At 42.3% G+C, this 14,059-nt stretch overlaps 1 protein-coding gene across 17 annotated transcripts in view; it reads left to right on the top strand.

The window, feature by feature from the left end:
* The window catches only part of caska (calcium/calmodulin-dependent serine protein kinase a), a 228,309-nt gene that overhangs the window by 88,073 nt on the left and 126,177 nt on the right, over positions 1-14,059 (top strand). For all 17 annotated transcript variants that reach the window (XM_071340850.1, XM_071340860.1, XM_071340865.1 and 14 more), the window contains exon 2: positions 3,333-3,445. In XM_071340850.1, coding sequence (XP_071196951.1) covers positions 3,333-3,445 — 113 coding nt within the window. The remainder of the gene's footprint in view (positions 1-3,332; positions 3,446-14,059) is intronic.

A 14,059-nucleotide genomic window follows, 5' to 3' on the forward strand; every position in this document is an offset into this window, starting at 1 on the left:
TCATGTGACTTCAGCCGTGGAAACCTCGGAATGTTTCCTTTCGCTAAGCTGTTGACCCAGGAGCTCTGCCAGGAGTTATGCTGTGTGTGTATTTATATTCTTTATTTATTGCATGATAAATGTCCCTGTTATGCTCAGAGAGACTTCTGCAGTACCCTCTGTCTCACTAGCTCTCTCTTGCTGTCACACACACAAACACACAAATGTAGACTTCACTATCCCTCTTCCTCTGAAGATTTAGGGGTTTCTGTCTCTGCTCCGTGACCAACGGCCAAAAGGAGCAATCCTATACACTAATCCCCATCTTCCCCTCTCTCTCTCTCTCTCTCTCTCGCTCTCTCGCTCTCTCGCTCTCTCGCTCTCTCGCTCTCTCTCTCTCTCTCTTCCTTCCTCTCTCCTGTAGGCTATATCTCCTTTCTCTTGGAGGGGAAGCTGTGGAGTCATTGTTTATTCATTAACTGTAACTGTATGCTATTGGGTTTCACTCGTTAAGAGAGAAGGTGCTGCCTTGTTTCTAAGGGAACTCCAGCAGAGAATAAAGAACTTGAACAAATGCACTACACTACTTCTCATATACACTGTTCCTGTATGCCTGAACGTGCACGTGTGAGTGTGTGAGCTTGGTTATTGGAATGGATTTTGACCTCCATAAAAAATGACAGGCAGCCAGGTCAAAATGATTACACTTTACTCAGCGTTATTGCTATCTAAGTGTGTGTGTGTGTGTATAGCAGATGGTGATCAGATTAAAGCTGCTTAGCTTCAGAGGGGTGATGTACAGAGAAACACTGCCCAGAGATGGTGAAACACACACAGGCACTCAGGCTGGAGAGCTGTTCATCTATATATAACCACTAGTTTTGACTGCCGCTTGGTGATGACAATGATTGTGTGAGTTTAGTAGAATATTCCCAATGCTCAACGGGAAGTATGTGTGAATAGGTTTTCTCTGTCTCCTGGTTAAAAGCTGCTCTGCTGGTGAATTCAGCTCACCACTCTCCCTCAGTTCACTAACAGTTCAGACAGATGGGGGTAGAGAGAGATGGTGAGGCATAGAGAGAGGCCCCTTATTTTCCCGTTCGTTTTGCATATTGTTACATTGCACATTGCATATAGCCAATAATATACCATTTGAAACATCTATATTAAAACTTGTGTGTAATGTTTACTGTTCATTTCTGATTGTTTATTTATCTTATTTCCCTTTTGTTTTTTCGATTTCACTTGCTTTGGCAATGTAAACATATGTTTCTCATGCCAACAAATCCCTTTTAATTGAATTGAAGAGATGGGAAGGGGGGGGGGAGAGAAGTGGGGAGAGGGAGAGAAAGATGGGAGGGGTAGAGAGATGAAGGAGTCGGACAGGGAGGGAATATGAAAGGAGAGCGACAGCAATGCACTCAAACTGTCCCACACGCATGCACAAACGCACACTCACATTCAGTCTCTTTGTATTCTCTGAGGGTGTGTGTGAACTGGGTCATCTTTAATCAGACGTTGTCTAGCATACACACACCTGAGGCAGGAGAGGCTCTTGCTTTCCAAGGAATGTGTGTGTGTGTCTCTCTCTCTCTCTGTGTGTGTGTATATATGTGTGTGGGTGTGTGTGTGTGTGCCTTCTGCTCTGTGCCAACTGCCAAGCTACTGTGAGAGGTCTGCGAGGGCAGCGGAAACCTTGTATTTACTAAACACCTCTCACTGACTCAGGGTCAACTCCATCTGTGTTAAGGTCACTGTTGTGGTTTACATTTTCCTCATCTTAGAATGATTCAATATCAGAACTGACTGAAGTTGATGGAACTGACCTCAACTCTTTTAGCTATGATGTTTTTATATAGTGTAATCATATTCAGCCTCAATGTCTTGCTTTTGGTTACTGCAGATACGTTAAGGAACAATTGAATGAATACATTCATCTGTTTAAGACTATACTTGTACTAGGGTCTTTCTATTTGATTTCAATCACTTTTTGACCGCACCCCTTCAAACTCAAACATTTATCTTTTCCAGTGTTGAAGACATGGATGTCTCGTGGGAGGGTGGGGTTTGCAAAATGGGTCAGCTTTGAGCACATCTATCTCCTAATTGTTTTGGCAATAAATGCTTCACAGAGTTCAAGTAACAGACACATCTCAACATCAACTATTCAGAGGAGACTGTGTGAATCAGACCTTCATGGTCGATTTGCTGCAAAGAAACCACTGCTAAAGGACGGACACCAATAAGAAGAAGAGACTTGCTTGGGCCAAGAAATACAAGCAACGGACATTAGACCGGTGAAAATCTGTCATTTTGGTCTGATGAGTCCACATTTGAGATTTCTGGTTCCAACTGCGTGTCTTTGTGAGACGCAGAGTAAGTGAACGGATGATCTCCGCATGTGAGGTTCCCACTGTGAAGCATGGAGGAGGAAGTGTGATGGTGTGGGGGTGCTTTGCTGTTGACACTGTCAGTGATTTATTTAGAATTCAAGGCACACTTAACCAGCATGGCTACCACAGCATCCTGCAGCGATACGCCATCCCATCTGGTTTGTGCTTAGTGGGACTATCATTTGTTTTTCAACAGGACAATGAGCCAAAACACCTCAAGGCTGTGTAAGGGCTATTTGACCAAGAAGGAGAGTGATGGAGTGCTGCATCAGATGATCTGGCCTCCACAATCACCTGACCTCAACCCAATTGAGATGGTTTGGGATGAGTTGGACCGCAGAGTGAAGGAAAAGCAGCCAACAAGTGCTCAGCATATGTGGGAACTCCTTCAAGACTGTTGGAAAAGCATCCCATGTGAAGCTGGTTGAGAGAATGCCAAGAATGTGCAAAGCTGTCCTCGATGCAAAGGGTGGCTAATTTGAAGAATCTGAAGTATAAAATATATTTTGATTTGTTTAACACTTTTTTTGGTTACTACATGATTCCATGTGTGTTGTTTCATAGTTTTGATGTCTTCACTATTATTCTACAATGTAGAAAATAGTCAAAATAAAGAAAAACCCTTGAATGAGTAGGTGTGTCCCAACTTTTGACTGGTACTGTAAATCAAAAGGGGTACGGTTAAAAAGTTATTACAATATATACAAAATGGAACAACCCACTATTTGTGTTTCTTTTGTATTTAATGATGAGATGTTAAGGTATTCTGTCCTATGTATGGGATGTAAAGGTGTTCTGTCCTATGTATAAAGGTATGGGATGTTAAGGTATTCTGTCCTATGTATAAAGGTATGGGATGTTAAGGTGTTCTGTCCTATGTATAAAGGTATGGGATGTAAAGGTGTTCTGTTCTGTATAAAGGTATGAGATGTTAAGGTGTGTGTGTTCTTTCCTGTGCAGGGGTCCGTTCAGCGTGGTGAGGAGATGTATAAACAGAGACACAGGACAGCAGTTTGCTGTGAAGATTGTAGATGTGGCCCAGTTTACTTCCAGCCCTGGACTCAGCACAGAGGGTAAGAAAACATACGCACACACTATATATCACTCTCTCTCTCTCTGTTGTGTGTGGATGCTGGTGGTTATAGACACAAATATACACACTTATCAGCTGTGTGTGTGTGTGTGTGTGTGTGTGTGTGTGTGTGTGTGTGTGTGTGTGTGTGTGTGTGTGTGTGTGTGTGTGTGTGTGTGTGTGTGTGTGTGTGTGTGTGTGTGTGTGTGTGTGTGTGTGTGTGTGTGTGTGTGTGTGTGTGTGTGTGTGTGTGTCCTCACTCTGAATTGGTACTCCAAATAACCCTTTAGCCCTGCCTCTGAGGTAAAAACTATCACGATAGACATTTTGGTACTTTGTTTTTTCCGAAAGCAAACTAATCACAAAGAGGCCAGTGAGTCATGAAATTGTCTGCACAAAGCACCAGACGCAGTGCACAGGCCTCATATCAAATCTAATTTTATTTGTCACATGCTTCGTAAACAACAGGTGGAGACTAACAGAGAAATGCTTTCTTACGGGCCCTTCCCAACAATGCAGAGAGAGAGAGAATAGAGAAATAATAGAAAAGTAATAACCCATAATAATAAAAGTAATAATAAATACACAATGAGTAACGATATCTTGGCTATATACACGGGGTACCAGTACCGAGTCGATGTGCTGGGGTACGAGGTAATTGAGGTAGATATGTACAGTACATATAACTAGGAATAAAGTGACTAGGCAACAGGATAGATAATAAACAGTAGCAGCAGCGTATGTGATGAGTAAAACAAGTTAGTGCAAAAAGGCCAATGCAGATAGTCCGGTAGCTATTTGGTTTACTATTTAACTAACTATTTAGCAGTCTTATCGCTTGGGGGTTGAAGCTGTTCAGGGTCCTGTTGGTTCCAGACATGGTGCATCGGTACCGCTTGCCTTGCGGTAGGAAGGGGATCAGTCTATGACTTGGGTGGCTGAAATCTTTGACAATGTTTAAGGCCTTCCTCTGACACCGCTAGGATAGAAGTCCTGGGCGGCAGGGAACTCGGGCCCCAGGATCCAGTTTCAGCGGGAGGTGTTCAGTCCCAAAGTCCTTAGCTTAGTGATGAACTTAGAGGGCACTATGTGGAACTCTGAGCTGTAGATAATGAACGGCATTCTCACATACAGTGGGGAGAACAAGTATTTGATACACTGCCGATTTTGCAGGTTTTCCTACTTACAAAGCATGTAGAGGTCTGTAATTTTTATCATAGGTACATTTCAACTATGAGAGACGGAATCTAAAACAAAAATCCAGAAAATCACATTGTATGATTTTTAAGTAATTAATTTGCATTTTATTGCATGACATAAGTATTTGATACATCAGAAAAGCAGAACTTAATATTTGGTACAGAAACCTTTGTTTGCAATTACAGAGATCATACGTTTCCTGTAGTTCTTGACTAGGTTTGCACACACTGCAGCAGGGATTTTGGCCCACTCCTCCCTACAGATCTTCTCCAGATCCTTCAGGTTTCGGGGCTGTCGCTGGGCAATACGGACTTTCAGCTCCCTCCAAAGATTTTCTATTGGGTTCAGGTCTGGAGACTGGCTAGGCCACTCCAGGACCTTGAGATGCTTCTTACGGAGCCACTCCTTAGTTGCCATGGCTGTGTGCTTCGTGTCGTTGTCATGCTGGAAGACCCAGCCACGACCCATCTTCAATGCTCTTACTGAGGGAAGGAGGTTGTTGGCCAAGATCTCGCGATACATGGCCCCATCCATCCTCCCCTCAATACGGTGCAGTCGTCCTGTCCCCTTTGCAGAAAAGCATCCCCAAAGAATGATGTTTCCACCTCCATGCTTCACGGTTGGGATGGTGTTCTTGGGGTTGTACTCATACTTCTTCTTCCTCCAAACACGGCGAGTGGAGTTAGACCAAAAAGCTCTATTTTTGTCTCATCAGACCACATGACCTTCTCCCATTCCTCCTCTGGATCATCCAGATGGTCATTGGCAAACTTCAGACGGGCCTGGACATGCACTGGCTTAAGCAGGGGGACCTTGCGTGCGCTGCAGGATTTTAATCCATGACGGCGTAGTGTGTTACTAATGGTTTTCTTTGAGACTGTGGTCCCAGCTCTCTTCAGGTCATTGACCAGGTCCTGCCGTGTAGTTCTGGGCTGATCCCTCACCTTCCTCATGATCATTGATGCCCCACGAGGTGAAATCTTGCATGGAGCCCCAGACCGAGGGTGATTGACCGTCATCTTGAACTTCTTCCATTTTCTAATAATTGCGCCAACAGTTGTTTCCTTCTCACCAAGCTGCTTGCCTATTGTCCTGTAGCCCATCCCAGCCTTGTGCAGGTCTACAATTTTATCCCTGATGTCCTTACACAGCTCTCTGGTCTTGGCCATTGTGGAGAGGTTGGAATCTGTTTGATTGAGTGTGTGGACAGGTGTCTTTTATACAGGTAACGAGTTCAAACAGGTGCAGTTAATACAGGTAATGAGTGGAGAACAGGAGGGCTTCTTAAAGAAAAACTAACAGGTCTGTGAGAGCCGGAATTCTTACTGGTTGGTAGGTGATCAAATACTTATGTCATGCAATAAAATGCAAATTAATTATTTAAAAATCATACAATGTGATTTTCTGGATTTTTGTTTTAGATTCCGTCTCTCACAGTTGAAGTGTACCTATGATAAAAATGACAGACCTCTACATGCTTTGTAAGTAGGAAAACCTGCAAAATCGGCAGTGTATCAAATACTTGTTCTCCCCACTGTAGGTGTTCCTCATGTCCATGTGGGAAAGGGCAGTGTGGAGTTCAATAGAGATTGTGTCATCTGTGGATCTGTTGGGGCGGTATGCGAATTGGAGTGGGTCCAGGGTGTCTGGGATGATGGTGTTGATGTGAGCCATGACCAGCCTTTCAAAGCATTTCATGGCTACAGATGTGAGTGCTACGGGGCGATAGTCATTTAGACAGGTTACCTTCGCATTCTTGTGCACAGGGACTGTGGTGGTCTGCTTGAAACATGTAGATATTACAGACTGGGTCAGGGAGAGGTTAAAAATGGCATGCCTGATTGTTAAATGCCGACCAGTCTACCTCCCGAGGGAGTTTTCAGCACCATTGAGACAATCTTGACTGGCTGCATCACTAGATGTTCTTTACCAGTCAGCCATCATATTTGCCACCAATGCTCCTTATAGGACACATCACTGCACTCTATACTCCTCTGTAAACTGGTCATCTCTGTATACCCATCGCAAGACCCACTGGTTGATGCTTATTTATAAAACTCTCTTAGGCCTCACTCCCCCCATCTGAGAAATCTACTGCAGCCCTCATCCTCCACATACAACACTCATTCTGCCAGTCACATTCTGTTAAAGGTCCCCAAAGCACACACATCCCTGGGTTGCTCCTCTTTTCAATTCGCTGCAGTTAGCGACTGGATCGAGCTGCAAAAAACACTCAAACTGGACAGCTTTTATCTCCCATCTTTTCATTCAAAGACTCAATTATGGACACTCATGCTTCGCATGATGTATTATTGTCTCTACCTTCTTGCCTTTGTGCTGTTGTCTGTTCCCAAAAATGTTTGTACCATGTTGTGCTGCTGCCATGTTGTGTTGCTAACATGTTGTTGTCATGTGGTGTTGCTACCATGCTATGTTGTTGTCTTAGGTCTCTCTTTACCCTATAATGACAAAGCAAAAAAAGTTTTTTTACGACATTTTTGCAAATGTATCAACAATAAAAAACTGAAATATTACATTTACATAAGTATTCAGACCCTTTACTCACTACTTTGTTGAAGCACCTTTGGCAGCGATTACAGTCTCGAGTCTTCTTGGGTATGACGCTACAGGCTTGGCACACCTGTATTTGGTGAGTTTCTCCCATTCTTAACCGCAGATCCTCTCAAGCTCTGTCAGAAAATGCACAGCTATTTTCAGGTCTTCAGAGATGTTCGATCGGGTTCAAGTCCGGACTCTGGCTGGGCCACTCAAGGACATTCAGAGACTTGTCCCAAGCCACTCCTGCGTTGTCTTGGCTGTGTGCTTAGGGTCGTTGTCCTGTTGGAAGATGAACCTTCACCCCAGTCTGAGGTCCTGAGCGCTCTGGAGCAGTTTTTCATCAAGGATCTCTCTGTACTTTGCTCCATTCATCTTTCCCTCTATCTCGACGAGTCTCCCAGTCCCTGCCGCTGAAAAACATCCCCACAGCATGATGCTGCCACCACCATGCTTCACCATAGGCATGGTATTGGCCAGGTGATGAGCGGTCCCTGGTTTCCTCCAGATGTGACGCTTGGCATTCAGGCCCAATAGTTAAATCTTGGGTTTCATCAGACCAGAGAATCTTGTTTCTCATGGTCTGGGAGTCTTTAGGTACCTTTTGGAAAACTCCAAGCGGCTGTCATGTGCCTTTTACTGAGGAGTGGCTTCCGTCTGGCCACTCTACCATAAAGGCCTGATTGGTGGAGAGCTGCAGAGATGGATGCGGATCGATATTTCTTTCTAATAAGTTGTCTTCAAAATATAATAAAAGATTGTGATTTTTTTCCTGAAAGGGTCATAAGGGAGATAAAGAACAGAAAACGTAAAAATGTAGTATTGTGGTTGATATGTACTTTTTTAAAACAGTATTACCATTTCTAAAAAATCCAGAGAGATTGTGCTTTCGTGATCCGTATTAAGTTTTACAGAGAGTTTAAAACGGCAAAGCTGACAAATTGCACTCAGTGCTTTGAGCAGCGCTCTCCATAGACAGACTGGGGAGAGCAGAGTACCGACCACCCTACTAAAGTCAAGGTTAGCAGAGTAAAGGTTTGAGTAAAACGCCACTCACCTTGATACTTTCAGTGCTTGCCACAGTCTTCCCTGCTACCACTTCAGTCATGGGAACTGTTCTGGCATTGTCATATGCTTTGCATTAGGAAATTGTTTTGCACGGTCGTTAGCTGTTATTTTTGTTGGAAAATTAGATTGCTGACAGGCAGTACAATTAATAGATATCAATCAAATATCACCCATCTTCGCACGTGAACAGTGCAGTAATTGGTCAAAATTACGAACCCGCGTTTGATTGGACCCTTTTATGCGCTAAAAGTGCAGGGATTGGTCAAAATTGCGAGCCCTCATAATATGCGCTGATTGGTTCATTTTGCATCGAATTATGCGATCGCAGAATCGCTGAATCCTGAGGGACTGATATAAATGAGCCCATTTGGGGATCTGATAGTATTTCTGATTGGCTTAACGCCCCACCACTAATGAGCTGTGGCGCTTCTCAAAGTAATGTTTTCTTCACCTCAAACATCAAGCAAACTAAGTCTGTTTTTTCCTCCTCAATGTATTTGCGAGTCTCTGAGGTCGCAGAATATATGATACAATATTGCAAGTTTGCTAGTTCAAGCTTTGGGCCAGGCCAATTAGTAAATAGTTTATACAATGTTTCAAGTTTGTTGCAGACAGGCCCATGCAAAGCCAATGTGATTTATAGGAAATACATTTTTATCAGGATCATTTCTACCTGCAGGCTGCAATGTTTTTAATTGTTGGCTTTAGGTTTGGATATAATTTGGATTAATTACAATCATTATACAATGGATATAAATTAAATGAAGCTGTTCCACGAAAATGTGCATATGAAAACCATAACTGGCTGGCAGGCGGATCGGTAGAAATCGTAAGATAAATTGGCATTCCACATGAGAAAGATCGCAGACTCCTCGTGCAGCCTATTACCGGCAACTTCAGGAGAGTAGTGGCACAATCTGCGAAAGCCATTAGGGACAGGAGGAGGATGGTCAGGTAAAGTTTTATTTCTTATGGTTGTCTTGATCTCTGGCTCACTCTTGAGCCATTTGTGTCTTATTTCATCAAACAGTGTGCTTAAAGCATCAGATAAGCTCAATGCATACACTACCGTTCAAAAGTTGTGTCACTTAGAAATGTCCTTGTTTTTGAAAGTAAAGCAAAAAAAAAAGTCCATTAAAATAACATCAAATTGATCAGAAATACAGTGTAGACATTGTTAATGTTGTAAATGACTATTGTAGCTGGAAATTGCAGATTTTTTATGGAATATCTACATAAGCGTACAGAGGCCCATTATCAGCAACCATCACCCCTGTGTTCCAATGGCACATTGTGTTAGCTAATGCAAGTGTATCATTTGAAAAGGCTAATTGATCATTAGAAAACCCATTTGCAATTATGTTAGCACAGCTGAAAACTGTTGTTCTGATTAAAGAAGCAATAAAACTGGCCTTCTTTAGACTAGTTGAGTATCTGGAGCATCAGCATTTGTGGGTTCGATTACAGCCTGAAAATGGCTAGAAACAAAGTACTTTCTTCTGAAACTCATTAGTCTATTCTTGTTCTGAGAAATTAAGGTTATTCCATGCGAGAAATTGCCAAGAAACTGAAGATCTCGTATAACGATGTGTACTACTCCCTTCACAGAACAGAGCAAACTGGCTAACCAGAATGGAAAGAGGAGTGGGAGGCCCTGGTGCACAACTGAGCAAGAGGACAAGTACATTAGTGTGTAGTTTGATAAACAGATGCCTCACAAGTCCTCAACTGGCAGCTTCATTAAATAGTACACGCAAAAATTTTATGAAGCTGCCAGTTGAGGACTTGTGAGGCGTCTGTTTCTCAAACTAGACACTCTAATGTACTTGTCCTCTTGCTCAGTTGTGCAGAGGCTGTCTTTAACACAATGGACATGTAGGATACCTGGGCATCGTGGGACTGGCCTGGGATGGGTGAGTTGGTGTGACCACTTGATGGGGCAGCTGCCATGACGGGAAAGCACTCCAGAGTAGTAAAGCGGATCATGGAGAGTGCACCAAGTGCAAAAAGGAACCACTGCTTCCTACACAGGGAGGCATTGGCAGCGAAATACATGGTGCCTGAGCTCCACGCCACTCTCCAGGATGTGATCAAGTGTGTCAACTATATCAAAAAGAGTTCCACGAAAAGCAGGTGTTTCCAGGCCTTCTGCAGGGATATGAGGAGGGAGCACCAGCAGCTGCTTTATCATGCAGAGGTCCGCTGGCTTTCCAGGGGTAAAGTGTTGGGTCGCTTTTATGAGCTTCGCGCGGAGATTGCTCCGTATCTTTCGGAAAACGAGTCACCTTTGGCCGAACATTTCAATTGTGAGGAATGGCTGGTGCAGGTTGCCTACCTGGCGGATATTTTTGATCATCTGAATTCTCTCAATGTGTCAATGCAAGGGAGGGGGCCAATTGTTTTGAACAAATGGATAAAGTGGATGCCTTCAAGATGAAGCTTGCCGTTTTGTCAAAGCATGTTTCTAACGGGAGGATTGACATGTTTCCCAATGCTGATTTTGAGATTCAGAATCTGCTCAACAAGTTGCACGGCGACACACTGGGAAAAAAACATTAAACAGTATCTTGTCAAGCTGCAGGGAAAGTTTTGCGACTACTCCCCGGAGGAGAACAGGAGACAAGATGACTGGATACGCGACCCCATTTTGAGTGGAGATGGGATGCGTCATGTTGCCAAGCAATTAAGATGACAGCTGTTGGAAGTGTCATTTGATGGCGGACTGAGCATGCGCCGGAAATGACACTGGCACAGTTCTGGTGCAGCGTAGTGGGAGAGTATCCTGCTCTCGCCTGCCGTGCAATCAGAATCATGCTGCCGTTCAGCACTACATATCTGTGTGAAAGTGGCTTCTCTGCTATGGTCGTGCTGAAAACTAAAAGAAGAAACAAACTGGACAGCTAGAATGACCTCTTAGTGTCCCTGTCAACCCCGGACTTCAATAAACGTATCAAACTGAAGAAACACCCCCAGCTTTCCCACTGATAGGCCACGCACACAATAAATAAACAGGTTCATGAGTTATTGTTCACTATGTCAATTGTTATTGTTAATTCATTATGACATTCATATTACATTTTATTGAACTGGTTAACTTACACCTTTTAAAAACGTCAAGGTTGTGAAACTATTCACATGGTAATTGATGATTCAAAAATCCTAAGATTGTTTTTTTTTCTATTTTAAACACTTATGTGTTTCTGTTCATTAACATTGTTGGACTGGTGTGTTACTGTTCATTAACATTGCTGGACTGGTGTGTTTCTGTTCATTAACATTGTTGGACTGGTGTGTTACTGTTCATTAACATTGTTGGACTGGTGTGTGTTACTGTTCATTAACATTGTTGGACTGGTGTGTGATACTGTTCATTAACATTGTTGGACTGGTGTGTGATACTGTTCATTAACATTGTTGGACTGGTGTGTGTTTCTGTTCATTAACATTGTTGGACTGGTGTGTGTTTCTGTTCATTAACATTGTTGGACTGGTGTGTTACTGTTCATTAACATTGCTGGACTGGTGTGTTACTGTTCATTAACATTGTTGGACTGGTGTGTGATACTGTTCATTAACATTATTGGACTGGTGTGTTACTGTTCATTAACATTGCTGGACTGGTGTGTTACTGTTCATTAACATTGTTGGACTGGTGTGTGTTACTGTTCATTAACATTATTGGACTGGTGTGTGATACTGTTCATTAACATTGTTGGACTGGTGTGTGTTACTGTTCATTAACATTGTTGGACTGGTGTGTGTTACTGTTCATTAACATTGTTGGACTGGTGTGTGTTACTGTTCATTAACATTGTTGGACTGGTGTGTGTTTCTGTTCATTAACATTGTTGGACTGGTGTGTGTTTCTGTTCATTAACATTGTTGGACTGGTGTGTTACTGTTCATTAACATTGTTGGACTGGTGTGTTACTGTTCATTAACATTGTTGGACTGGTGTGTGTTACTGTTCATTAACATTATTGGACTGGTGTGTGATACTGTTCATTAACATTATTGGACTGGTGTGTGATACTGTTCATTAACATTGTTGGACTGGTGTGTGTTACTGTTCATTAACATTGTTGGACTGGTGTGTGTTACTGTTCATTAACATTGTTGGACTGGTGTGTGTTTCTGTTCATTAACATTGTTGGACTGGTGTGTGTTTCTGTTCATTAACATTGTTGGACTGGTGTGTTACTGTTCATTAACATTGTTGGACTGGTGTGTTACTGTTCATTAACATTGTTGGACTGGTGTGTGTTACTGTTCATTAACATTATTGGACTGGTGTGTGATACTGTTCATTAACATTATTGGACTGGTGTGTGATACTGTTCATTAACATTGTTGGACTGGTGTGTGTTACTGTTCATTAACATTGTTGGACTGGTGTGTGTTACTGTTCATTAACATTGTTGGACTGGTGTGTGTTTCTGTTCATTAACATTGTTGGACTGGTGTGTTACTGTTCATTAACATTGTTGGACTGGTGTGTGATACTGTTCATTAACATTGTTGGACTGGTGTGTGTTTCTGTTCATTAACATTGTTGGACTGGTGTGTGTTTCTGTTCATTAACATTGTTGGACTGGTGTGTGTTTCTGTTCATTAACATTGTTGGACTGGTATGTGATACTGTTCATTAACATTGTTGGACTGGTGTGTGATACTGTTCATTAACATTGTTGGACTGGTGTGTGATACTGTTCATTAACATTGCTGGACTGGTGTGTTACTGTTCATTAACATTGTTGGACTGGTGTGTGTTACTGTTCATTAACATTATTGGACTGGTGTGTGATACTGTTCATTAACATTGTTGGACTGGTGTGTGTTACTGTTCATTAACATTGTTGGACTGGTGTGTGTTACTGTTCATTAACATTGTTGGACTGGTGTGTGTTACTGTTCATTAACATTGTTGGACTGGTGTGTGTTTCTGTTCATTAACATTGTTGGACTGGTGTGTGTTTCTGTTCATTAACATTGTTGGACTGGTGTGTTACTGTTCATTAACATTGTTGGACTGGTGTGTTACTGTTCATTAACATTGTTGGACTGGTGTGTGTTACTGTTCATTAACATTATTGGACTGGTGTGTGATACTGTTCATTAACATTATTGGACTGGTGTGTGATACTGTTCATTAACATTGTTGGACTGGTGTGTGTTACTGTTCATTAACATTGTTGGACTGGTGTGTGTTACTGTTCATTAACATTGTTGGACTGGTGTGTGTTTCTGTTCATTAACATTGTTGGACTGGTGTGTGTTTCTGTTCATTAACATTGTTGGACTGGTGTGTTACTGTTCATTAACATTGTTGGACTGGTGTGTTACTGTTCATTAACATTGTTGGACTGGTGTGTGTTACTGTTCATTAACATTATTGGACTGGTGTGTGATACTGTTCATTAACATTATTGGACTGGTGTGTGATACTGTTCATTAACATTGTTGGACTGGTGTGTGTTACTGTTCATTAACATTGTTGGACTGGTGTGTGTTACTGTTCATTAACATTGTTGGACTGGTGTGTGTTTCTGTTCATTAACATTGTTGGACTGGTGTGTTACTGTTCATTAACATTGTTGGACTGGTGTGTGATACTGTTCATTAACATTGTTGGACTGGTGTGTGTTTCTGTTCATTAACATTGTTGGACTGGTGTGTGTTTCTGTTCATTAACATTGTTGGACTGGTGTGTGTTTCTGTTCATTAACATTGTTGGACTGGTATGTGATACTGTTCATTAACATTGTTGGACTGGTGTGTGATACTGTTCATT

Source organism: Salvelinus alpinus, chromosome 14 (genome assembly GCF_045679555.1).
Source record: "Salvelinus alpinus chromosome 14, SLU_Salpinus.1, whole genome shotgun sequence".
In the NCBI taxonomy this organism is placed as follows: Eukaryota; Metazoa; Chordata; class Actinopteri; order Salmoniformes; family Salmonidae; genus Salvelinus; species Salvelinus alpinus.